Source organism: Thermobia domestica, chromosome 3 (genome assembly GCF_964235325.1).
Source record: "Thermobia domestica chromosome 3, izTheDome1.hap1.1, whole genome shotgun sequence".
In the NCBI taxonomy this organism is placed as follows: domain Eukaryota; kingdom Metazoa; phylum Arthropoda; class Insecta; order Zygentoma; family Lepismatidae; genus Thermobia; species Thermobia domestica.
In genome coordinates this window covers 24,984,809-25,011,094 of record NC_137456.1, presented here as the reverse complement: position 1 = coordinate 25,011,094, position 26,286 = coordinate 24,984,809, and the positions used below count along the sequence as shown (strand labels likewise).

General features: G+C 36.3%; 1 protein-coding gene across 2 annotated transcripts in view; it reads left to right on the top strand.

Moving 5' to 3' along the window:
* The first annotated feature begins 4,431 nt into the window (after positions 1-4,431).
* nonC (serine/threonine-protein kinase Smg1) overlaps positions 4,432-26,286 on the top strand; it is a 358,879-nt gene continuing 337,024 nt past the window's right edge. For both annotated transcript variants that reach the window (XM_081750559.1, XM_081750558.1), the window contains exons 1-7: positions 4,432-5,040; positions 13,404-13,510; positions 17,918-18,084; positions 20,600-20,681; positions 21,666-21,713; positions 23,018-23,143; positions 24,785-24,955. In XM_081750559.1, the coding sequence (XP_081606685.1) occupies positions 4,581-5,040; positions 13,404-13,510; positions 17,918-18,084; positions 20,600-20,681; positions 21,666-21,713; positions 23,018-23,143; positions 24,785-24,955 (1,161 nt within the window). In that variant the 5' untranslated portion in view covers positions 4,432-4,580. The remainder of the gene's footprint in view (positions 5,041-13,403; positions 13,511-17,917; positions 18,085-20,599; positions 20,682-21,665; positions 21,714-23,017; positions 23,144-24,784; positions 24,956-26,286) is intronic.

The following is a 26,286-nucleotide window of genomic DNA, read 5'->3' as shown; positions in this document are numbered from 1 at the left end:
ATGCCATTCCCCCACTTCCAGACAATATCTATGGCGTCCCTCCACTTCCTAAAAGTCAAAATGGGCCAAGATAGTCACCGTCACCCTATCTTTTCAGATATACTTTTACCCCTAGGTGAAAACCAAAAACCACCTCTTCCATACTTCACTATTCACAGATGCTTAAAGCTTAAATTCCTTTGTTATTGCGCTTGTGGACTAATGGTACGTAATTACATTATATGGCGGGGGGCACGGTGGCTCAGTGGTAGGGGTCAGTGAGGTCTCTGATTCGATCCCCGGCCAAGTAAGTTTCTAGTGGACAACATCGTGTTAGAGGGTTATCTCAGGGTATTTCGTTTCCTCCTACTTTCTCATTCCGCCAATTTTTACATAATCATTCACTTGCCTTAATCATCGTCTCCCTTAGCATAGAAGGGCATAATCGTGGGATTATTAAATTAAAATATTTTTACATTATATGGCTTGAAGAACTCAAAATGAATTTTTAATTATTTGTACTAATAACTGAAAAAAGATTTTATCGTTTATGATTAAATTATTTGCTGAATCATATCCAAAATTCTTTCTTATATTGTGATATGATCAATAAAATTATCATGAAACGTGTATAGCATACTAATCATACAAAAAAAAAAAAAAGACAGTCTAGCCGCTCCCTGTCCATATTCCAGGAAAAAATATCAAATCACATTATATTAGCATTCTAACTGTTCTTTATTATTATTTTTTTTTTCAAATCGATCCAGTACTTCTTCAGATTGCTTCTTATACATATCTGAAAAAATGGCGGCTCAGGCGCTTCCGATCTAGTATTTTGGGATAAAATATAGTCTGTCACCATGTGCATTACATTAGCTTTTCAACAGAAACGCCCGCATGATTTTTCCAAGGGTGTGGGGGCAAATAAAATAAAATATTTCAGATTTATGTCCCATGATTATGGGTAAAGAAAAAGGTGATTAAAAGAAAACCCAAGCACACGGTGTTTGTTCACCACAAAGTCTACTTAGTGTGAATCCGATACACAAACGAAGTCATTGACACACATTGCATAATTTTATTTATTAGAGCAAAAATGTAATTAATACTGTAGGGGGTGAGGAAGCAAATCTAATACGTTTAGACATGTAGGGTAGAGTGGGGACAACTGGGACGGCAGGTCAACTTTGACATTGATTGTTGATACCATCTGATGGAAGTAACTAGAACTTTTATAGTACTGTGGATGATTTGTCAGACGGTTGTTGTTTATGTTGTGTGAGTCGTACAATCTAACAAGCACAAAGAAGAGGAAAGCAACAACATTTTTGACAGGTAAAACTAAATACTTTCTATCGTATTATGAACGCAATTTCCCTCTTAGAACACTTATGTACTCGTAAGGCGAATATCTGTGTTGAACACGTGCTTTTAGGGCTCCAACACAGAAAGTCGATTCCATGCGCTAGGTTAAGCGGGTTTGAGTAAGGAGATGGAATGTAAAAATTGGCAGTGTGTGGTCAACTAGGGCATTTCACGTGGGGACAACTGGGACAGTGTCCCGATTGTCCCGACTGGATATATTTTTGTATGCAGTACTTCTAATAGTGTAAATAGGTTAATATATTCTGTTTTTGTAAACCTAGTGGCAGTTAATCGTAAGGATTGTATTACAGGCATTGTTTTCCATTAATAATCTACTTCATATTACCATATCTTATGTTCATCTCCTTGCGACTAGTTTAATCAACTACCTACAACTTATTGGGTGCTTTATGTTCACAAAGTTTTCAAATCGGAACTAATAAAAATGAATGTTAGAATCATGCTCAACATTTTTCTCATAATTTTTGCCGATAGGTCTAAAGGTTACTTGTACAATTTTGATCACTAAAAGTAGCAATTAAAAATTGGTCCTCAGTATGATGTTTCTTGTTTATATAGTCATATATTTAAAACTCATACTGGTTTACCGTGTAATGTCGACCATTTAATGGGGCGTTTACACTTAGTCGATTTAGTCGCACGACTAAATCGACTCGCTGCATTTGCCACTAAATCGAAGCAACTAGGCCGAATCAGATTGATGGATGTGTTCAATTATTTCAACCACAGAAAATAGAACGTCTTTTAATTCAGTTGCCAGTCGATTAGTCGCCTTCGATCAACAAGCGATTAAGTTGAAGTCCCGTTTACACGGTCGATTAAGTTGAAAGTGACGTCAATTCAACTGAATCGAACGCAAATCGACTAAGTGTAAATGCCCCATAATGTAAACTCCCCACTATTTACATATATATTACTTTGTCCCAGTTGACCTGCCAATGTGGACAAATGGGACAAAATGCGCTGTTGAAGTAACTTCAACAAATTTTTAAAGAAATATATTTCTACTGACTTCCAAAAAAATGTGGACTGTTCCCAAAGGATCAATATTTAATATGCCACCTTTGGTTTATCAATTGAAGGAAAATTGTAGGTTTAAAAAAAATCGCAACGGAAAATTGTCCCAGTTGTCCCCACTCTACCCTACAGTATTTCGAAGAACCTAACTTCTTTAGAAAATCCAGAGGAGAGCAATTGCCCACACTGTTATTACCCACGGTATTCAATGATGAAAGAATTTTAAAACTGTGTTCAGAATGAAATAATGGAATATAAAGTGGGAGAATCCCAAGAAAACCCACTCACATGATGTTTGTTGACTACAAAGGTCACTTGACGCGAGCTGGGATCGAACCAGATACCCCATACACAGATGCTCTACCACTGACCCATCGCGTACCTCTATAGAAATTCGAAATAAATAAGATCAATGATTAAATGATAATATGTGTTTGAGGTTGTCATTTAACGAATTCTGCCCATAGGAAGACACTTTGCTTACCTCTTTGTAAAAAAATGTATTTTTTTAAAAAAAAGTTTAATGTATCTCAGTTATGCCATTTAGGTTAAAGGAGACAAATAGTTAATGAAAGTGAAAATTAAATTTTGTGCTTTCCCATCAGAATCGAACTCGGGACTATCTGCACCCAAGGGACACGGACTAACCACTAGACTAGCAGGGAGGGCTTCACTCTTCTTTCAGTTTAGTTTATTTTAGTTCATTTCCTCGCATTAACGTATGAGGGTTTTTTGGCACGCCTTAGTACCCTTCAAATTTTTTGCTCTTATTTAGGCTCTACAGTAATCGATGTTGCGAAGAATCAGTTTTCAGAAATCCTTGTTTTCTAACCACTGGTGTCGTTAGCTTTTTAAATATCGGGGGGGGGGGGAATCAAAATCAAAATCTTCTTTCCCACAAAAGTTATATATATACAAAGTTCTCTTAGTTTCTTTAAATACATTTGACTAAAATCTGGGCTGACGCGTCCTCCCCGACCCCCTCGCTAACGACGCCCGTGTTCTAACAATACATGAGAATAGATATCCATTGCCTGTAATATCATATATAGATATACTTATGCAATTTCTCACACAATATGTGCTGGACAAAGCTGACGTCGTCAGCAGGGGTACATGTGATTAGGGCCGACACAATTGCGCGTCTTTCGCAGAGAATTCAGACGGGTATATATCTTCCCTTAATATCTTCAAATATTGAAGTATTTGAATAAATATTTTAAGGAACATTTTATATCAATATTTTATATTTAAACTTAAAATCAGTATTTTGGAGAAAATACTCATTAGTATGTTTTGATATATATATATATTCGAGAAATGAACACCTTTCAAAAATCCAGTGGGCAACCATCCGCTTGACCACCAATGCGGTGGCCATGTCAGCGGTGATCACGACGGGCCTATGCAGAGTCATTTTCACGTATGATTAGAGTCATACTAAGAGTCTGACTACTGCATGAAACGTGTTATTAGAATTTTTTAGTATGGCGCTAGTCACGTGGCAGAGCGACTCTGATTACGACCGTATGCCAACCAGTCACTGAGTAAATATGCAGTAAGTTCGCAGACTTACTGCAAATTTACCCAGTGACTGATTGGCATATATTATTATTGAAAAGCGGCTTTAAAGAACATGGTTTTTGAAAGTTTTTTTATTTTTTTTTATTTTTGTTATACCATATGCCGTGTGTAAGCATAATATGGTGATCATGGTACTAGATATACTTATATCCATAATACATATCTGTTAGACTATGTGATCTGTGATAATATATGTGCCCAGTAAAATTGAATATGAACTAATATTTAGAAAAAGAAAATATATTTATCGTCATAATATAATGGCCTGGATGTTCTCAATCTGAACATACTATCTCTTAAATTGATATATTAAAGGTAAATATCCAATATTTGATTAGTAAAAAATTTTTAAAACAATATTAAAATGGAATCATTTTAATCTATTTATAACTTGTTCTTTCTTTAAAAAAGTAATATTTTTGTGGAACGGTTAGTCATTTGTTTCGCATTGATGTGCCACCATTGTCACTAGATAAGCTGCATGGAAGAGCAATAGTGGGGTCTGGTCCAAATACGTTAAGGTGTAAACGGACCTACATGTCACGGATGTGGTTTATTCTAACTACAGAACAAGTTGGATAGTTACAACACCGTAATGTAAGGATAAGGTAATGCAAACCAATAGTTCTAACAATAAGCCAAAAGCTTCAAAAAGCTCCAAAGATCCGGACGATACTAGAGAACCCGATAGGGAAGTCAAGTCCAAAGTTACTGACAAGGGGGAAGGGGAGAAAGACAAATTGTTGTTTTGTTCCAGTGACAGTAGCATTGATATTAGGAGTCCACTTCCAACGATTGTGATCTGTCAACGTGATAGACCAGAGCATAGGGCCAAACCTCGGCCACGAATTCGGGATGAAGTTCGGATGGCACGAGGAACAGTGGAAAGGAGAGGTGCCAACTCTCGGATTGGCCGAGGGTTTTCCCGTAAAGTGGACAGAGAGAATGATCATAATTTCATTTCTCGTGGAAAATTTCAAGAATCGCTGAACAAGGGAAGTCACTCTGATGGATTATCCTCATCAACAGCAAAACACCTAAGTGATTCCGAAGGAACCAAGAACAGACTAGGTAAGAAATTTCCCTTGTACATACAATAATTCACTAAGTAATTTTACAGTGTATTTTGTTTTTGTTTTGTTTTGGGTGTTCATTTGAACACATTAAAATCTGTATACAACCATTGTGTAAAGATACAGCCTATCATCAGAAACTACGTGTAAGTTACTAGTATATAATGTGAATCTACAAAGTGAATAAATGGTTATGGCACAGGGTTTTTGCAATTATTTCGAAGTTAATCGTCCCCTGGTTTTTCGACAAAAAGTTTAAAGTCAGATTAGGTTAAGGTAGAAATAAATTTCCGAAGTTGTCTGCCTGGTTTCCGACAAAACGTTCAAGGTTAGGTTAGGTCAGGCTTAATGAGCATGCTCAGAAAATGTTCCCTTCGTTGCTTCTTTTCGCCAGTTCGACCTTTGAATGTGTGATTTACCATTACATTGAAAAGTATAACTTCTTCCTCTTGCAGTTTGTTGTTAATTTATTAATGCCTGACTTTTACACAGTTTCAAAAGATTTTTCCTCATCATCCATATTGGTTCTCATCCAGGATAACATATTTGCATACCTGCAGCCACGTCCAGACTTCAAATGCTCGTTACTTTTCCACATTTCAACTTTGTAATTCTCTCCGCTTGTCAAATAGTTCCATCTTGATAACCGCTTATGAAAATGAATAAATAAACATTGGTCTTCTTACATATTATGAGCACAAACGAGGACATTATCCATTTCTTCTCATTATTTTTTTCACAGTATTGCTACAAACTATTTTCACAATATTGTACGGCTTTGACTTTAACCCAAATTTCATGTTGTGAGATAATTTCGTGTGTGACCAAATTACGAAATTGCATTTACCAGGTCGTAGGCAATATGGCTCATAATATTTGTTGCCAACACTTCTCTCGTGTAGTACCGTTTGTGTTTATTACAATGTGAACAATATTCATTAATTTGAATTATCTTGGAATATTACTTAATTTCTCCCACAAATCACTTGATAGTGACACTGGCTTAGTTAGTAGTGATTACGGTTCGTTATTTGTAATTGTGAAGAGTATAAATACGTATGGCATAAAATATACAGTGCATAAAGCACAAACCATCTTGAGCTACGTGGCTCCTAAAATGCACGAATTCTAACTAACCGAGTCAAGACAGGAGCGTAGCAGGGGTATCCGAACGCCAGGGTAAGGGTGCGTCAGCGATGGTGGGTATACACAAACGTGCTCGTTTACAACGGCTCACTTTGTCACAGTACCGGCTTTGGAGTTGTCGATGGATTTGGGGGAGATACTACATTCCATTTTTTTTTTTAAACAAAAGGTATTTCAATCAAAAATTTTCTTGTAGGCCTTATATCTGGAGAACTACATATAGTGTAGCCAAACTCAAAGTATCACTTAACTCAGTGTGATGTGCTTATTCCGTTAATAATAATAATAATAATAAAACTCTATTTAGGGGACGTTTAAAAATTTTGTGACCTCTGAACCGAAAACTAATTATTGGCCAAGATCGCAATCTTTTGACGCTCTTTTTTTTTTGGGGGGGGGGTCATTCCTGTAATTCTTGTTATCTACTTCCTTATTAGTAGGCAGAGAACAGCAATTTTATTACAAGAAGTGGAAGAGAGATTAAGGCTCGATGTCTTATGTTCGTACAGTTACACAATAACCTCAATTGGTAGAAAACTTGATTTTTTTTTTTTTTTTTTTTTTTTTTTTTAATGCTTGTATGCCTAACTTAATTGTAAACTAGAGTACATGATGTGATAAGTACTTGGAAGATGATCATTTAGTGAAGCATTAGTACTTCCAACCTGATGTTCATAATACAGGGGCAAAGCTTATTATTAACGTTTACAAAACTAGTGTTCACTTAGTGAATGAGTCTTAAAGCATGTCGAGGTTTGCAGCCTCATCGCAATATTCCGGTATGGCGTTAAGGTGTCTAGAATGAATATATCTTCAGCTATCAACACATAATCATGTAAATAATAATAATGAATATCTGCTAATAACTAAATAAAGGATACGATTAAGAGATCAATATATTCACTGGTAAACTGTTACCTGTTCACAGTTTGAAATGTGAAAGAGGACTTGGCATTAACATTGTGTCGTTAAGGTTTTTTGCCTTTATGTATCATTTCAATTACTCTTGCTGTTGTCTTTTTCAGTGCAAAATTAAGTTATAGATGAAAATTGAATTACTTCTTTCTATGAAAATTTATTTCATTGAAGGTGGAAGGGTTAAAAAATTAAAACTGATTTTTTTTTGTTTGTTTGTTTGTTTGTTCAGTCCTATAAAATATCTACTTGGACTAATTTTAAAACATTCAGATGGCATTTATTCTCCTCGCTACAGCTCGGGGCCCCTTGCTGCGCTCCTGTTCTGACTTGGGTAGATAGCATTCGTGCTTTTTACTGGCCGTCTAGCACAAGTAGTTTCGTGTTTTATGCGCTGTATACCATACGTCCTCATTGTATTCATACTCATGACTGTTACAAGTAACGAAGAGTAATCACTACCAAGTGAACCAGAATCACTGTCAAATGATTTGAGGGAGAAACTAGATAATACCCAAACATTCTATGTTGACAAACTAAATATGTGGCTCAACTACGTGTAATTACTTTTTAATCTTTTGGAGTTAGTCCCACACTTAAAGTTGAATATGCATTGAAATGTTAAGAATATTAAGTAGCCACATACGACTATTTACATTACACTACAAATCATGACAATTGCCTTGTTGAAATTAAAATTGTGTTACTGAAGAAAAGCGATATGCACAATTAATTTTTAATAGCTTAAGTTTAAATTCAGCTATGCATCACTTTTAATATCAACAAGGCAATACTCATCTCTTGTAGAGTAATGTGCGTAATTTTCTTAAGTCTTTCATGTATGTTCAGATTTAAACTTTATATTAATTATAAGAAATTAAAAGCAGTCACAAGAAGTTGACACACATATATTTGGAGTTTGTAACTGCAGAATGTTTAGTTTTCAATGTTTTATCAGTAAATCTCATTGTTGGAATTGTTCAATAATAAACGAGTCAGTTTTACCACCGAAGAGCAATTTTGCCTTGTACTTCTAATCTCATTTGAAGTACAAGGTGTTTTCATATAAAGTGATTCCGTTTTCATATGATGTACTTAGTCCTGCTGAGAAAACCACAGGTGGAGTAGTTGAGACAGTACAGTAGAGATTCTTTTTAGTGCACTTTTAATGGAAATCTGAAAACACTTATCGTATTTCAAATTCAATAAAAATGCATCAATTACTCTCTGTAAATAAATATTAAGTATTCAGTTTGAGTTACTATTATTAAGAAGCATCAGATTTGAATTACGAGAACTTTTGAACCATAAGTGTGGGAGAAATGAAACCTCTACCCAAAGAAGGCCTGTCTGTGTAGATATATTTGAGGGTGGAGTGGGTTCGACATTCGTCCTCACAAATGCCAGAAACATACGATTTTTTTTTTTTTTTTTTTTTTTTAACGAAATGTAAAAAATCTCGAACTACAGACAGGTGGGATTGTTTGTGGACAAATGGGAATTTTGATGGCTGATCGTTCCGAAACAAGAACAATACATGGGCCTGAAGTGAATAATAATAATAAATCCAGCATTGTATCGTAATATGACAACTAGATAGTGTGATTAGCCACCAACTGTCCTACTGGTAAACCGGTACATACAAAGTGCAGTTTATGCCGAACAAGTGATTTTGTCACTGAAAGTGGCATTGGGGGAACGGAATCACTGTTATTTGTAACAGGTACGAAGTCGGTGTTTTAGCGGTTGGTGGCACTGATGTTGCCTCCTGTGCTGTGGTTGGTTGGTTCTGTTGAAGTCGCTGATTGGTTGTTATGTATTCGTAACTGATGTTCGAATGTTGTACGGTTGAATGTGACTGTTGCGTTGGTGAAGTGAAGTCAGTTTGCATGTCGTTTTGTTTCTGATATTCTAAAGTGAGTTTCAGATTATTTTTTTTTCGTTGTTGTTGTTGTTGAAATATGACCTTATCGGAGTCCTGGAATAGCAGTTGGAGTGGACGAGAGTTTGTTCGGTAGACGTAAATTTAATATGGGTCGAATGCGCCGTAGTCATAAGGGGATAGTCTGCTGCTGGGTGGTTGATTTATAATTAATGGTGAGTGTAAATTAATTTTTTTACAGTAATTTTAGACCTTATTACGTTAGATTTATAGTAGTGGTTTGGTTATTTATTGTTGTTTTTGATGCTTTTATAGTACTTGAGCGGGGGGTTTGGGGGGCGGTAGCTCCTCATTTAGATCTGAAAATTGATAGCGTTTCACCGGCATTGATTTCTCGGAATATTTCAGCGTCAGTTCTCAAGTATATTGCCCTTGTACTTAGTAATTGCAGAGTAAATTCTTGGTGAATGTGGTAGATCATTTGGTTAGCAATCGTAATCTATTATCATTTCATGATATATCTTAGTTTGCTGGTGTGAAGTTAGGTTACGATTGCTTATTAGGTGGTCTGCAAAACTTGTCTAGAATTTACTTTTTGATTGGTTCGATTCATGGGATTATTTTTGGGAACTGATCTCTGAACTGTTCCGAGGAATCGGTTCCAATGAATGTTCGGCATAAAGTGCACTCTTACCCAAACAAAATAAGAAACTTACAAACCATTGAGAAAGTCTTTGCCAGGGGTAGGTAGAGTATTACTTTTCCTCCATGATTTGTAAGGTTTTATATATATATATACAGTAAAACCTGTCTTCAACGGACCCTTTATTAAATGGAAAACTGTCTTAAACGGAAATATTTCACGGTTCCATGAATTTTGGAGAACAAAACGTGTGAAACTCCCTTCATTAAGCGAAAACTGTGTTACGCGGACAACAGAAAGAAAAATAAACATTTAAAGGAAAATTCTGAATTCCGGACTACAGCGTTTAGAAGATGTTTAGACATTCTGTGAGACATATACATTACACTGTCTGCGATAAAATGTTCGTTCTTTTGTTAAATATTTCTGGACAGTGTTGACCTTCCCCAACTACTACTCATATTCACCCCCACAAATTGTCCTTAATCCCCGCAACTTAATAAAGAATCATACAGAATGTCGGAAAAAAGAAAACGAGATAGAGGAAGAAGAGGAATACGATACAGAGTTCCAAGAAGAGTGTAGAATAAATACATATCAAGATTCTCTCAGAAGTTTAAAGGAACTGCAAAAATTTGCCTTACGAAAAAATGATTCTGATTCTCTTAGTATAATTTCTCAGGCTAAAGTGTATGCGGAAAGTCAAGCAGCAATGTACACAGAAAACCCTGCTTGGCTATTAGAAAAATAAAGATAACGTGTGCATAGCATATTTTGTATTCATTTAAAATTTTTTGTGTATTTATTCGTAGAAGAAAGAAGTACTGTAATCGAACAATGTACGTACAGCAATATATTTTCTCAGTATGCCCCTTTATAAGCATGTATTTTTTTTTAAAGAAAGGAAAGGTCTACCTCCACTAAGCGGAAACCTGACTTTAACGGAAATTTTTGCAAGTCCCGCTCGATTCCGCTAAAGACAGGTTTCACTGTATATATATATATATAATGTTTTTAGTAGCAGTCTATTCGCAGGATAGTTGGTGGTTAACCGTATGTGTTGATATTCTCGGATACCGTCAGGATTACGTCATAATGCCTGAAAACAGATATTTTTATGGCACGCCAATATTACGGTCGTGGGATGTCTGCACTTACTATCAGTGTCTTTATTGTTTCAGAACGATAATCTCACCCAGTCTACCATTAATATTCTCATTTGCCTACATACAGTGCCACACCTGTCACCATTTCGTGATGTTATGAGGACAAATGTCAATTCCCTCAAGATTATCTATAAACAGTGTCTTTATTGGTTGCAGGTTTCATTTCGTCCTCGCTCGCGGTGCAAAAGTTTTGATACTCCAAAGTTTGGATTGCGCGACTTTCCGGATAATATTTTATCAAGAAAAAAAAAAAAAAGTACTGCAAGGACAACTAGCACATAGTTTAGTAGTGTAAGTTCTTAGAATCTACTGTACAAATATCGATTCATCAGAATAAAATAAAAAGAAAAAAATATTTCGAAGGTACCTAGTCAATTATTGTTAGGCTTTTTGACAAACCCTCAAACTTACATAATATTCCATAAAATTCATTAGAATTAGAACGGTCCCGGGTTCGATTCCGGGTGGGGTCACTCGGTCGAAAAAGTGTAGAACGCTTTTTTAGGCCAGCCACCCTGAATGAAGTTTTCCTCATTCACACTATTCAAATGCTGGGGTGGTACCTAACTTATAGGTCCCAGACCGGTTCCTTCCTTCCCTTTCCCCGGCTCGTCGAGGGACGTCATCCCTCAAACGTGACGGGCTAAGTGACCATAGATGCCGAAAGCCCAGAAATCTAAAAAAAATAAATAAATAAAAAATAGTTCGAATAAAATATGAGACTGTTGAAAATAGTAGTGTCTTCCTTAGTGTGTAATGTGTCTATAAAAGTAAACTGTATTATTTTGTATAGCACATGTATTTTTGAGTGGAAATAATAAAACTGAAAAACCGTGTCTTCCCGCCTTAAACATCCTGGCTTCTGCCGTCTGGATACGTGCGCGCGCGATGGATATTCATTTCATTGAGATTGTTCGTTTACTTGGCATAAAAAAAAAAAAAAAAAAAAAGAATGCTGCATAGGAGAAATATTTGTGAACTCTGAAATGTAAATGAAAAATAAAATACAATAATAGAAACGGCAAGAATTTTTTCTTTAAAGAAAAACGAAAAGCATAGTTTGTGATCCTTAAATAAAAGAAGTTCGGAGAAGAATTGATTCTTTTCTTTCTTCTGGCAATTCCTCCTTGTTCCAGATGAGGAGAATAAGTTATGTATCTCGTTCTACAGCTTTTGTACTCCAGTTAAAATTAACGCAACAGGAATTTTGTGTACATCCGGAGATTTGTGTTTCATTAATTTGTTTATAGCAATTTCTATTTCTGTTCTGATAGGCTCTGGAATATATAGTTCTGCCGTGTGCATTTCACTTTCTTCATGTACATTATTGCTTGGCCACATGGTGAGCAAATTGTCAAAGAAATTTCCATCTATTCAAAACACTATTCGTACCCGTGAGAATTGTGCCGTCCACTTTCTTTACCATATATGCGCGAGCTTAATAGCTTTTCTTAAATTTGTTGATGTCTTTAGACGTGTCCCGAATATTTTTATTTTTACTGTTATATATTCAAGTTCAATAAATTTAACTTTAAAAATTTCACGTTTCTTTGTTCTAAAAGTTTTTGAAGTTTCCAGCTTGATGTCAGTGAAGTTTTGTGCAATTCTATCATTCGGATTTTGTAGCCAACACAGTTTTGTTTGTTTTCTCTTCTCTGTTACTTTAATATATTAATGGTTGAATGATGGTTTGTTCCTATGTATATCCACGCGCCCTAATTTTTCTTTTGCTGAAATTTTAATGCAATCCTTAATTTTGATCCAAGTATTCTCAACACTAATAGTGTATTCCAAACCTTCTATAAAAGAAAATTTATTCGATACTTCAATCTGATATTCCTCTTTCACCTAACTCTCCTTTAATTTCTTTAAACTAAACCTCGCCGTTTTTCAGATGCAGAAGATTTTTTTTCTCTAACGATAACTTCTCTTATAATCGCTACTACCCTGTAGTGATCAGTGTCACACTCAGCTCCTCTAAACGTCCGAAGATCAATTATGCTACACTGTCATCTTCTGTCTACTAAAATATGAACAAATTGATTGTGTTTTTCCATCTGGTGAGGTCTGAGTATATTTACGAATGTCGCGATGTGGAAATGTTGTACTTTTCATGATAAAGTGTTTAGACGTTGCAAAGTTCACGAGTCTACTTTCCTTATGTAGACATTCGTTTTGTGTAGTTGGTTTGAAAATATACTCTCGCATTGAAATCCCCTAATAGAATATGGTATCGCGGGAGTTGGTCAAATATCCGTTTAAGTTCTTAAAACTAAAGAATTGCAATTCCATAAATGGGGATTGCAATTTGATCTTTTTCGTGATTTTCGCACTTCTAATAGAATAATGTATCGTTATGTGTTTAGATCAAAAAATATAATGCTGAAACATTAACTTCTAACACTAAATATCACTGTTTTCTTTTACTATGTATTAACATTTTTTGCGTGTGGTTACATTAAACTACTTACTGTGTATTTAAATACTGATTTTGTCAAGATTAAGAACGGTATGGGCTGATCGATTAAATATTTTGTATTTTCTAATATATATATAATACATTATTAAATAAATTACAAAGATTTTACTTTTTATTCCTTCTGTTCTAGATTGTGGTGTGTTAGTGCCAGAAGATTCCAGAATATCGAAGCTTCTTCGTCGATTGTGCAGGGAAGATGATCCAGAGAAGTTTCTTGCTCTTTGCAAACAGCTACAGGTATTATTAAATTTCTTGTGTGTATGATTCTTCCCAGTAGTAATTGGAGGTGACCTTAAAGCCAGAAAGAGATGACTATACTTCCTTTAAGTGTAATATTGTAATCTTTTTCTCTTACAAAATTGAACAGTAGGCTATTTTAGAAAGGTTTAAGTGTCCGAGATAGAAGCTTGCAGAAGTTTTAAAATAACTGGAAACTACTTAATGTCATCAAATTATGCAAGTTTTAACGAAAAAATCATAATGAAATTAATTAATTTGCAAATAATTTAGTACTGTAAATGAAAATTCGAAAAATTTCGGTGTAGATCACCGTAGTGTCTGGAAATACGAGTCTGGCACGTAGCTAATTTAGGATTAAAATAAAATATCTAGACCTATGTATTGTTTTTATATTATTATGGCGTCTAGGTGAGAATAAAATTTTTCGAAGCAAATTGATCGATTTCTCCATGACCCATCATCTGGAATAGTCGATTATAAATTACGCGTTTCGGTTTCTTCAAGATCCCATGATCGAATTATGATGTTAGTCGAGTGATTAATCAATGAAGACAGACTAAGATAATAACACGTAGAGATCAGGTCACTAATAAACCATGTGGAACCTCCATACCTTTCATTGTATTTCCATCTTCTGTATGTCTACTAATCACTGTAAGATGACTCACCGTTGCCTTATCTTATAAACCTCTAAATATTCGTTCGGACATATAGACCAATTGCTCTCGGCAGCCGCTCCGCGTAAACAAGTGGTCAGCTTTACCCTGTGAATTGAGCCTTGTCATCCATAAAACTTCCTTGTGAGTATCTCTCGTCTTCAAATTGCAAAACGAGTCACTAGATTAGTTTCGGTTGTTTGTGAGTGAAGAATATCCCAATCTGAGGAAAATAGCATTGAAATTGTTAGCTGCTTTTTCAGCTGCATATTTATGTGATACAACTTATTCTGCCGTCTATGTAGTTAAGACAAAATAGGAACCAACTGGACGTTTTGATGCCACTCTTCGTCTTTGAGTTTCAATATTGAATCCACGAATCGAAAAGATTTTGGTAAATAAACAGAGAGAAAAAAAAAAGTAAGTACTATAGTTGTGTGATTGTAAAATTTCTAACGGGAAAATAAAATACAGTTGTGGCTCTAAAATATGTAACTTCTGCGTTCACTGTTTCAAGAATAATATTAAATAGTGTTAATAAGTAGTACTAGAATTAAATATTTAAATGGAGTGTGGGGCCGCGGTGGCTCAGTGGTAGAGCGTTCACCTTTGGCGCATGGGGTCCTTGGTTCGATCCCAGCTCGCGCCAAGTGAGCTGTGGTGGACAAACATCGTGTGCATGAGTTTTCTCGGGGTTCACCCGTTTCCTTTCATTTTCTTCATTCTACCATTTCATTCATTTCTCATCATCGCCGTCTCCTTTAGCCTAGCCGGCATAACCATGGGACGTAAAACTTAAAAAAATTCATTCCTAAATGGAGTGTGGTATCTACATTGCTGGTTCCCTTTTTCTCCTATCTTTGCCGGTCCGCGAGTGTTGAAAGATTGAAAATCACTATAGACAACTGTTAAAATACTTCATAGAGACTGTTGTCATTTAAGTACAACCGTAACAACATAACACTGCAAAAGTTCTTTGTACAACAACTTATAAATAAATTTGTCTTTGTTAGGAAGATATGTAAGTGCAAAGAGAATGTTACGTTGTAAATATAACTGTGTTAATGGCGGTGTAATTAGAATAAAAACACATATAACTTTGAAGAATGTAGTTGCAAAACTAAACAGTAGGTTAGATAAGTACAGTGGACCTACATCTGTTCCACGAAGTTTTCTTTTCAGTGTATCTTTTCGGTCAACACTGTGACCTTTATCGATATTCTGTCTGACTGTTGACTGGAACCTATTTTTCACATCATTTTAAGTATTTTAATGTAATGTTCTGGAAAAAAAAAAAAAAAAAATAACGAAGTATTCTGAAAATACTAAAATTTACTTCACTATTAGCGCTTTTAGACAAACCTTTTGATTTTTAACCATGCTTTTTGTGTGTGTGTAACGGCATTTTAAATGTTCACACTTGGAATCCTGGTGAATTATATTTGTGGTTTTACTGGTTATACAACCGAGAAAAAATACAGTGGAAAAATAATCCTCAAAAGGTTCACGTTAAGATACGTAGCTCACTAGGATTCAAAGTGGAACATTCAGAAAGTCGTTTCAAAAGGACTGCTATAGTCCTTTGAATTTTATATAGAAGACAATATATTTTTAAAAATCAAAAGACTTGTCTAAAAGTGCAAACAGTGTAATAAATGTGTTTCTAGAGTGCCCTCCGATCTCATTTTTTATTTTACAGGACATTTATATATATATATATATAGCGTAGATGAGAATTATATCAGAATAAGTTTGTGATGTGAGGGAAGGGCTGTGTTTGTGCTTCATCGATTGGCAAAAAGCTTTCTACCAGGTCAATTGGACGAAACTTTTGAAAATACTTACAGAAATCGGAGTCAACTGGAGAGAGCGACGATTCATTCGAAACCTGTACATACTGTAGGACGAGTGAAGTTACGCGTCAATGAAGAAGAAACCAATAGTGTGGAGATTGGAAGAGGAAACAGACAAGGATGTAGTATGTCGCCACAATTATTCAGCACTTGTTAATGGAAATTGGGAATTTCAAGATTGGAGGGCAGATCATTAACAAGATACAGGTATGCAGATGATACGGTTATTATAGCTAGAACCGAAGAAGGACTACAGGAGATGATTGACAAAATAGTTGATACTGGAAAACTATATGGAATCGAAATCAACATCGAAAGGTCGAAAATCATGAGAATATCCCGTGGAAACGCGCCCTTAGAAATCAGAGTAGAACAAAAAGAAGTTGAAGAGGTCGAGACTTTCAAGTATCTGGGAAGTATTTTGACAAGAGACGTTTACTTCACCAAAGAGATCAGGTCAAGAATTGCCGTAGCCAAAGAAGCATTCAACAAGAAAAGATCACTCTTAACTAGCAGGCTCAATATTGGATGTAGGAAGAAGTTGGTCAAGTGCTATATCTGGAGCATTGGACTTTATAGTTCAGAGACTTGGACATTACGGAAGTTAGAGAAGAAATATTTAGAGAGCTTCGGAATGTGGTGTTTGAGGAAGATGGAGAAGATAAAATGGACAGAAAGAGTAACAAACGAAGCGTTTTGAAACGGATAGGAGAGAAGAGAACGTTTGTAGCCACCATCCTTCGTAGAAAGGCCAATTGGATTGAACATATCTTGCGAAGAAATTGTCTTCTTCATATCGCCTTAGAAGAAGAACACAACTGATCGATGACTTGAGAGACAGAAGAAGATATTGGGTATTAAAAGAGGAAGTTGAAGTTCGAGAAACGTGGAGGAAACATTTTCAGGTCTAAATCTAAAATAAATAAATAAATAATAAAAAAATCATTAGTCCCAGGACCTGCCTAAAGACAGAATACTTAATAATAATAATAATAATAATAATGATAATAATAATATAGTTAGATAGATATAAGATGATGTGAAATAAACAGGTTCCAGTGACCAGTCAGACAGGATGTTGATAAAGGGCGCAGCGTTGACCGAAATAATTCATTTGAAAAGACGGTAACTTTGTGGAACTACAAATAGATCCACTCTACTTACGTATTATTACCCTACAGGTTCAGTGAGTAAATAATCAGTTAGATAGTTGTCATATCAGATGAAATTTGTTAAGAATAAGGCTAGATTGAACGTTATGGTTTATTTTAGTACCATTATATTTGAACAAAGGGGTTAAATATGATGATGGATCATAAGTATAAGAGGACACTCAATATTAAGAACTAACAAATTTAAATGGAAATGAATACCTGTCTCGGAATAATCTGTCTAGCATATTAAGCCTAATGGAAGCAGTTGTTTCCATATTTCTCCAGCCTTCTTCCTTTTAGATTAATATTTCCATGAATCAATAGGCGTCCTCATTTTCCTCATTTTAACTGTCCAGTAAGTTATTGTTCGATTGAGAGCTGTTGCTGGCTGAAGAAACTAAGAGGTAACAGAAGCTTGAAACCAAATCCAGGTCGTAATGCATGTCGCAAATCATTAAAAAGGAAATTCAATCCAGATTCATGGATCTTGTTATCTGGGAGAGTTGGAGGAAAGAAAGCAAATTTTGGTGATACTTAGCTTTCTGTATATTTTGGCACATGAATATTTTACTGCGCTTGCTTATTTATCGTAGCGGACAGATTCGTTCAAAATGAATTGTTCGTTCACCAACGACAAGTTGAGTATTTAATGAATATTGGTAAAAATTTATCGTAACCTGTTAATGATTCGAGATCGTATGCAGTAATATGTTATTGTTTTTTTTTTTTTTTTATTTGCAGGAAGCTTTTATGCTGCCAGAAAACAGTCGCTATATTCGTCGTTCTCTTGATTTGATTGCCGAATCTCTGCTTGATATGCTTCACAGTGGGCCAGGGACTGATGCCAAACATCAAGCAGCAAAATGTCTTGGCAGAGTGGGATATGTGTTGGAACAAGATTTCAAAAGGTAAAAATAACGTCTTCAATGTCCAGAAATCACATCTTCACACACGCATATACAGAAGTATTTTTGATATCATTAGGAGGTCCTTGGTCTGATACATTGGGCTTTTATTAACATTTTTATATTGTCTGTAGCTTCCTTCAGGATCGAAGTTTACTAGCTACATTACTTTCTGAGGAAATTTGTGTGGGGTATGGGATTTAAGTAGATGTTAGTTGAAAGTAATTTCATATTGTACTTTGTTGTGTAGCTGGTAACAGCAAGATATGTAAGGTAAAAGGCGTCTGCTTGCTTGTTAGTGGTATGCCAGATAATTGCAGTATATCAGGGTGAGTAAAGTGGAGGCATGTGTTGAAGCGGGCAGACGATGGGGAGGAAGAGTGTAAGACCTTTTAGAATTTCAGAGGGTCCAAATTACGAATACGTGATTAATGAAAAAGCATGTGAATCTTATTATACGCAATAGTGGAAATACAACATTTACGCAGCTGTCTTTCAAAAATTGTAATAAGTGTTTTTTAATGTTCCGTGCCTTATTAGGAACGAAATGAAATTCTTAACAAACTTGCCGTAGAACCAACCCAGAACGACGTAAGGATATTGGAAAGTTCTTCTTGTGTAGGTGAAGTGTAGAGCAAATTACAGTCCGGAATAGTTTTCTCACTATCGGTTTTTATTACAAAATCCACTATAAACAGTATATCACAAAAGTGTTACTATAATGTAAATTCTCTAATACTGGGTAAAGAGAAGTGAAGCCCAAGGTCCGAGCAGCCTAGGGCAGGATCTCCACAGAGCTCCGAAGTAAGCTAGATGACTGAGGTTAGGATGCCCAACAGAGCTCCGTGCAAGCTAGATGACTGAGGTTAGTATGCCCAACAGAGCTCCGTGCAAGCTAAGTGACTGAGGTTAGGATGTCCAACAGAGCTCTGTGCAAGCTAGATGACTGAGGTTAGGATGCCCAACAGAGCTCCGTGCAAGCTAGATGACTGAGGTTAGTATGCCCAACAGAGCTCCGTGCAAGCTAAGTGACTGAGGTTAGGATGTCCAACAGAGCTCTGAGCAAGCTAGATGACTGAGGTTAGGATGCCCAACAGAGCTCCGTACAAGCTAGATGACTGAGGTTAGGATGCCCAACAGAGCTCCGTGCAAGCTAGATAACTGAGGTTAGGATGTCCAACAGAACTCTGAGCAAGCTAGGTGACTGACATTAGGATGCCAAACAGAGCTCTGGGCAAGCTAAGAGGGCAGATGGCAGCTTAGAGTTCCGCAGTAAACTAGAGGTCTTGGGATAGGTATCTCATAGAGCTCTAGAGCAAGCTAAAGGAAGGATGACCAGTCGCAAACTATCTTTCCTTGGAATCGTCTGTTATATAGATGTTCTAGGTGAGGCGGTGGCGCTGCTGTTCTCTCATCATGTAACCAGTGGTGTCGCTGTTGTCTCCTCGTCTGCAGCCATAGTAATCCATAGTAAGACGCACATGGTTGGTGGTTGTAAAATAGAAGCACATGTTGGGAGAAAACAGAACCATTCAGGATATTACAATTTACTTTGTCACTTATTCAGACAGAACATCTGCCTGTAGTAGCTAGCACGTTTGCCTTTGGTACACGTGATCCCGGTGAGAGACCATTGGACGCATTACGATGGTTTGGATTGCACTTAAACTATTAAGTCCACATATCAGATAGCATCGGTGCTGAAAAGGGATGCTAATCTTCATCAAACGAACAAGCAACAAAAATTTCTATTGTATTTTCTGGTTTGACCCCCTAAAATGTCTTTGACAAAGCTGTCGACCCACTCGCATCTGTGTGATTGTATGTTTAAAAAAATAAAATAAAAAAGCGCGCAAGGCATTCGAAAAAAATCTCCACAAGAATCTGTACGTTTATCGAATGTAAGACGCACCTGTTTTAAAGGAGAAGAGTGTATCATTTACACTGGAAAGTACAGTATGTAGTAGAATTTGAACATATTATATTATTCATTATCTGTGCATTCTCAGTAGCCATTCTATTTTTTCATTCAAAATCCCATGACTGTGATATATTAGCTGATGCCTCTAGACTCTTAGAATATATGCTTTTAAATAAGTTGATGAAATATGTATGAACTACGTAATTTTTCTCTTGATATCGATTTTGAAACTTCTTTCGTTATTGATAGGGGCCGTAACGATCGTTCACCTCCGGTGCGTGGGGTCCCTGGTTCGAACTCTGTGAACTTCGTGCTGGACAAATATCGTGGGGAGGTTCTCGGGTTCCCCCGTTTCCTCCCACTTTCTTCATTCCAACATGTCATTCATTTCTCATCATCATCGTCTCCATCCTACACGGCATAATTGTGGGGTGTAAAACTTGAAATATTTCATTTTCATTTTCTTTCGTTACTGACACCATGTTTTAAAAGTTATATTCTGTAGTTATCTTTCAGTAGATAAATGGGTGAATGAAGGTATGTTTAAGATGTCTCAAGATATAAATTGTGATCCTGTTATCTTTCTTTTCATTTCAGATATATGGATTGGGTTTTCTCTAAATACAATTGTGAAAGAAATGATGAAGTCCGAATGCTTCTTATGAAAGCTATGCTAGAGGTAAGTCTGTTAAACAAAGTTACATTTTCAGTGTGTTTCTACGTAAAATATCCGTATTGTAAAGCAAAACATTTCAGTTCGTGAGTAATTTTAATATGCAAACTTCAAAACATCTAGGCTAAACGGCTTGCATAAACGTCTCAATAGTTTCTAATACTTCTGTCAGACTAATAGATGTCGTTAGCTGCGCTATCTCCTGTCTGATGCCAAGAGATGTCGCTAGTATGCATTCACTTTACAGATAAGCGAGATACTAAGGCGGGGGAAAAGTACAACTAGTATATAGTAAAGGGGGCATATTTCGTGCATTCTTCTTTTGTGTCATGAAAACTTTGTTGCAAATTTTACAAACAATAGTACAGGTCAGTAAGGTATAGCAAGCAATTGATATTCTTGATATTCTTTCATATGTGTATCTACCTTCAGCCCATTAGAAACTTTTCCCGCTAGCTTATTAGAAGGAATAGTAAGTTAAAAGTTCTTGTTGTGCGCAGCTTTTAATAAATAAAATGACATTGCTTTCTATTTGCACAGTGATTTAATTTATTGGGACAATTATTTCGGTTGCTCTCTGCAATGAAGCCTGTAGAATTCAAAATTTTACTTCCCATTTGTTGCACAGCTAATATTCTTGATATAACGTACGATTCTGAATTTACGTAGTAGTTCTTTAAATAAGAATATTATTTATGATTTCAGTTGGATTAGTAGTCTGAAGAAGGAAGTGATATACTTCCGAAACTGTAACATTTCTAATTAATTTATAATAAACATTATAGACAGCCTTGTAAGAAAGTTGGATTTAGTTTGTGTTCATTTTAATATAAAAAAGAAACAAAATGAATAAATACATATTTTTCATTGATTTTAAATGTGGGCCTGAGAGACTCATGTCATGCATTTGTGTAGGAAAAATTGGTCATACATTAGAAGGTTAAACTAAAGATTTCGTTTCATTTCAGTATTTTCTCTTTTCTTTTACAGACCTTGAAAATGGATGGTGAAGCTCCAAGATTAAAGGATTTTTCAACTGTAAGTATCATACTTTTCTCATATTTCATTTTCTTTATTGTAGTGCAGAGGCTGTTCCGCTTACATGTAACCAAATTGTACTTACCAAATAGTTACGGGAATCCATGGGCAATGTTCGATGTGTCTCCCCTTGTTCCGAATGGTGGCTCAACAGCGTAGTTTCTGTTGCAGAAGGCACCGTAAGAGAACTACGATGGGCATCTTGTTCCATTCCTCTTTCACAGTTTTTTAAGAGTCCACTCACACTTGTCATATGCCTTTTATCCAGACTCCTTTTAAACAGTCCAAATTCACAAAGTATTGGATTGCGTCAGATCAGGAGACTTCACAGGTAACTCTTTAAAAGGTATGACCTGTATTCCAGTAACCTCTTTCCTGTCCTGGTAGAGTGCGAGTATTAATTTTAAGGTGTGTGATGAACCTTTGACTTGATGGAAGCAGACTACGTTGATCTCTTTTCCCGTACATGTGTGCTACCTCTTACTCGTAGGGAAGCCGCGGTGGCTCAGTGCTAGAGCGTTCACCTCTGGTGCATGGTGTTCTTGGTTCGATCCCAGCTCGCGCCAAGTGAACTTCGTGGTGGACAGACACCGTGTTGATGGGTTTTCTCGGGGTTCTCCCGTTTCCTCCCATTTTCTTCATTTCATTCATTTCTCATCATCACCGTCTTCTTTAGGCTAGCCGGCATAACCGTGAGACGTAACACGTAAAGATTTCATTTTCATTTTTCATAATTCCTATGAACGTTAGGCTAGTTCCTCAGAACCCTATTGAACTATACCTATTTGCATCTTTCTATTTTCGTTTCTTGCACCATGTATACTTCTTATGTTTTCTACAAGTAGAGATATGCTACAGTACAAGAAAAGAAGATAGATCGAGGTGTAAATAGGTGCAGTTCATTGGAATTCCGAGAAACTAGCCTGATCATATTCTTAGCAGTTGTGAGAACGAAATATTGCTAAGTATAAATCAAGCAGCAAGATTTGATTACATTCATTATATGAATAATGTGTACTGTTAGGTGTCAGTTGTTTCTGCTCTAAACTACATTTTAGGATTTTCATTTCACTGTTGTTTTTTTTCTTTCTTTTTTAATTATAGGAATAGTTTTATGAAAAAAAGTTATGTTTTAGTTGTAAATTTCTTGTATCCTTAGATCTCTTGGTTCTCTGAAGTGTAAGTCAGATATGGGTAGATGTACAGTGTTAATTTTCTCGAACTTTCTTTCTGCATTTTAACCAGTAATTCATTGTATTGTGTTGGTCTGCATTTTAATTTCCTGTTGCTATTGTTTTTCGCAGGGCTTAATGACGCAGTTACAGACAGCTCTTGAAAACACCGATTTACCTGATCTCCTAATGGCAACAGTTGATGTAATATTATATCTTACAGAAACACATCCAGCGGCATTCAGTAAACATTTCAGGGTATGTATATTAGTTTTTGTGGTGGATTAAAAAAAAAAGGAAAAAAAATGTCCTTATAGATGCAAGATGGATATTTAAGTTGTACTTTTGTAATCATCGTTCTTCCCAGCTCCTTTTAACTAATCAATTTGAGATGGAAAGTTTACGTAGGTGTGTGTGTGTGTGTAAAAGAAAGAAATGGCACACTATGTTTACTTTTTCGAGTTGCATTGAGTTGAATTTGAGTTTAACGTCCCGTTCAGCAACGAGGCTATATGAGATATGGATCTACTGATTAACGTGGAATCCGAACCACATGATCTCCCGCCGGGAATCGAACCCGGGTAAGATCTTACACAGCGCTTAACTTAAGCAGGGTTTAACTATGATACAAGAGTAAGTTGTCCACTATAATGGGTCCTAAGTACCTAAAGCAATCAAAGGTTTGATCTATAACCCTTATCCCTCTATTGTAGCTGGAAATTAGATTTATTACTTCCAGTTTCAACACTGACCACCGTAGTGAAAAATAGGCATAGATAATGTGAAGCTGTTTTTTGATAAGAGATTCAGTACAACGAGAAGAGTTGATGGATTCAATACCTCAAGATCAAGTTTCATCTCTGACCTTATTCTCCTGTTGCAACCGGATGTTATATAAGTATTACTTTCGGTTTCAGTATTGATTCGCAAAGTTTGGAGGACTACTGTAGTTCATAATGTGAAATGAAACTCACTTGCTCTAAACAAGCCTAAAGATTACCAATAGCAATACAAAACTGATTTTCAATGAGTGATTCGTGACACCGAGATGATGTACTTTGGAACTTGCTGTTATAAAGGTAAAGGAACTTTGGAACTTGCTGTTGTAAAGGACCCAAGAAGGGTCTGTTGCTTTCTGTAGAGGTCTGTGTTCCATTGACCCTCACTGTAATTGTGTACTGTCAGCAGTTGAGCCGTGTTCAAGAAAAAAACAAAACTCTGGAGCCAGCTCTTCTGAATCACGAAAGGGTGGGTCCTCCTGTTACAGGATAACGCTAAGCCCCACGTGGCTAAGATGACCCGGGACACCATTCTGCGCCTTGGATGAGAAACACTATTACATCCGCCATACTCCCCGGACATTGCACCGTCCGATTATTACCTGTTCCATTCCTTGGACAGTCACCTTAAAGAACACCAGTTCAAAACCCTAGTAGAGGTGCAAAATGCACTTGATACCTTCTCCGCTTCACGGCCCACCAAGTTCTATCGCGATGGAATCCATGGCCTTCCAGAACATTGGCAGAAGGTCGTCGATGTTGATGGGGACTATTTTTGAACTTCCAGGTACGCCATAGGTGACATATATATGATATAGGTGACACATATATAAAGCACCAGAACTTTGTAGGTTACCTTCATAAAAATTGGATTCCCGTCACTACTAGCTTCTTTTCCCTTTGATTCTGACCCCCAGATTGGTTTCCAACTTGCAACATCGCACACCACAAACAGGTGCTCTTGCTTGTGAAGGTACGTAGTCTGTCTGTAGTTGGCCCTTACATGTTAGTACTGAAAAAACATGTTGATGCAGATTAGGAATAATTTTAATACAGATGTTTAACGTTATTGTGAAAGAGCGTAATCTTATCATTATTTATTTATTTTTTGATTTTGTAGGACACTGTAGACATTCTTGTTGGGTGGCACATAGATGCAAGTCAACCTTCAGCCATCATTCAGTATGCGTCACGAGCTCTCCAGAGATTTCGTAAGTACTGGATATCAGATCTTCAGTTCTCCCTGACATTACTGGGACAGTTCCTGGAAGATATGGAAGCTTATGGAGAGGTATGAAAATAATAAAAGTCTAGTCATTAAGTAGTGTGTCTCAATAAATAAATAAATAAATAAAAATAAAATAAATAAAAATAAAATAAAAAAATATACAGTGTGTGTGTGTCTAAAGTCATGTGGCCCGCGTAGTCGTTAACGCTCTCGCCTTTGGTGCGAGCGGTCCCGGGTTCGATTCCCGGTGGGGGGACACTGTTGACAAAGTGTGAAAACCTTTTCAGGCTAGTCATTCTGAGTGAGGTTTTTCCTTAGTTTTTCTCATTCACAGCAAGCAAATTCCGGGATGTTACCTAACATAAAGGTCCTAACTAACTTCCCCATTTCCTTAGTAGTGTGATCGTCGAGAGGTGTCATTCTTCGTTTGTGATGGATTTCTTAGCCCATAGATACCAATAGTCTAGAAATATAATTCCCAATCTTCTAAAATTTTCATCCGATTTCAGAGTGTTGCTTGCAGCTTGAAAACTACTAATCGTATTTGAATGAAAGGCCTACAGTTCGAAAGAGGGCCGTTCAAGTTTATGTACATCATTTATATTGTAATGTCTCTTGGTAGAGTCAATAAAATAGTCCGGGATTAGCCCTTTAACAATTTTATTATAAAAATAGTCCTCTATCGAATGATTACAAAGTTTCTTTGTAATGATAAAAAATAAGTGTTTCAATATTAGTCCTCAGCACACATAAAGTGGCTTCGGTTGATGAAGGTTGGAATTAGGTATGTACGGGTAATCCTTTTGCACAGTGCAGCTCCAGGATTTTATAAAGGAATCTCCACAACAACGAGACACGGTTTTTAGGGATCCTCCTTCGCCCAATGCTGCTACCGAAGATCATGTTGATAGGAAAACTCGTTTCTTTGTCCAATGCGACCTCAGGAGCGGGTGATGTAGGTTAAGTGATCAGTGATCAACTGATAATTTGGTCCTCTCCTGGTCTTTTTTTATAGGTGATTTCCGGGCGATTCGTCCATCTTCGGATTCCACCGCTTCGGCTTCGTGTCCTCCTGTTTTCTTCCATATCGTCTGCTTCATAACAGTAGCACGTGTTTTACATTTATAACATGTGGTTAAAGAAGTAAAACCTACTGAAATATGGAGATCCCTACAATATATACATCATTCTATTTCAAAGAGAATTTTAAAATTAGTTTAGCTTAACGTACCACGAAATGCCCCAAGCTAATGAAGATAACGATGATGATAATGAATAAAATGGTTGGATATAGAAAGTGAAAAGGAAACGGACGAACCTCTAGAAAACCTACGCACTCAGTGTTCATTCAAAATACTGTATTTGCTTCAATAAACAATGCTACAGAATATAAA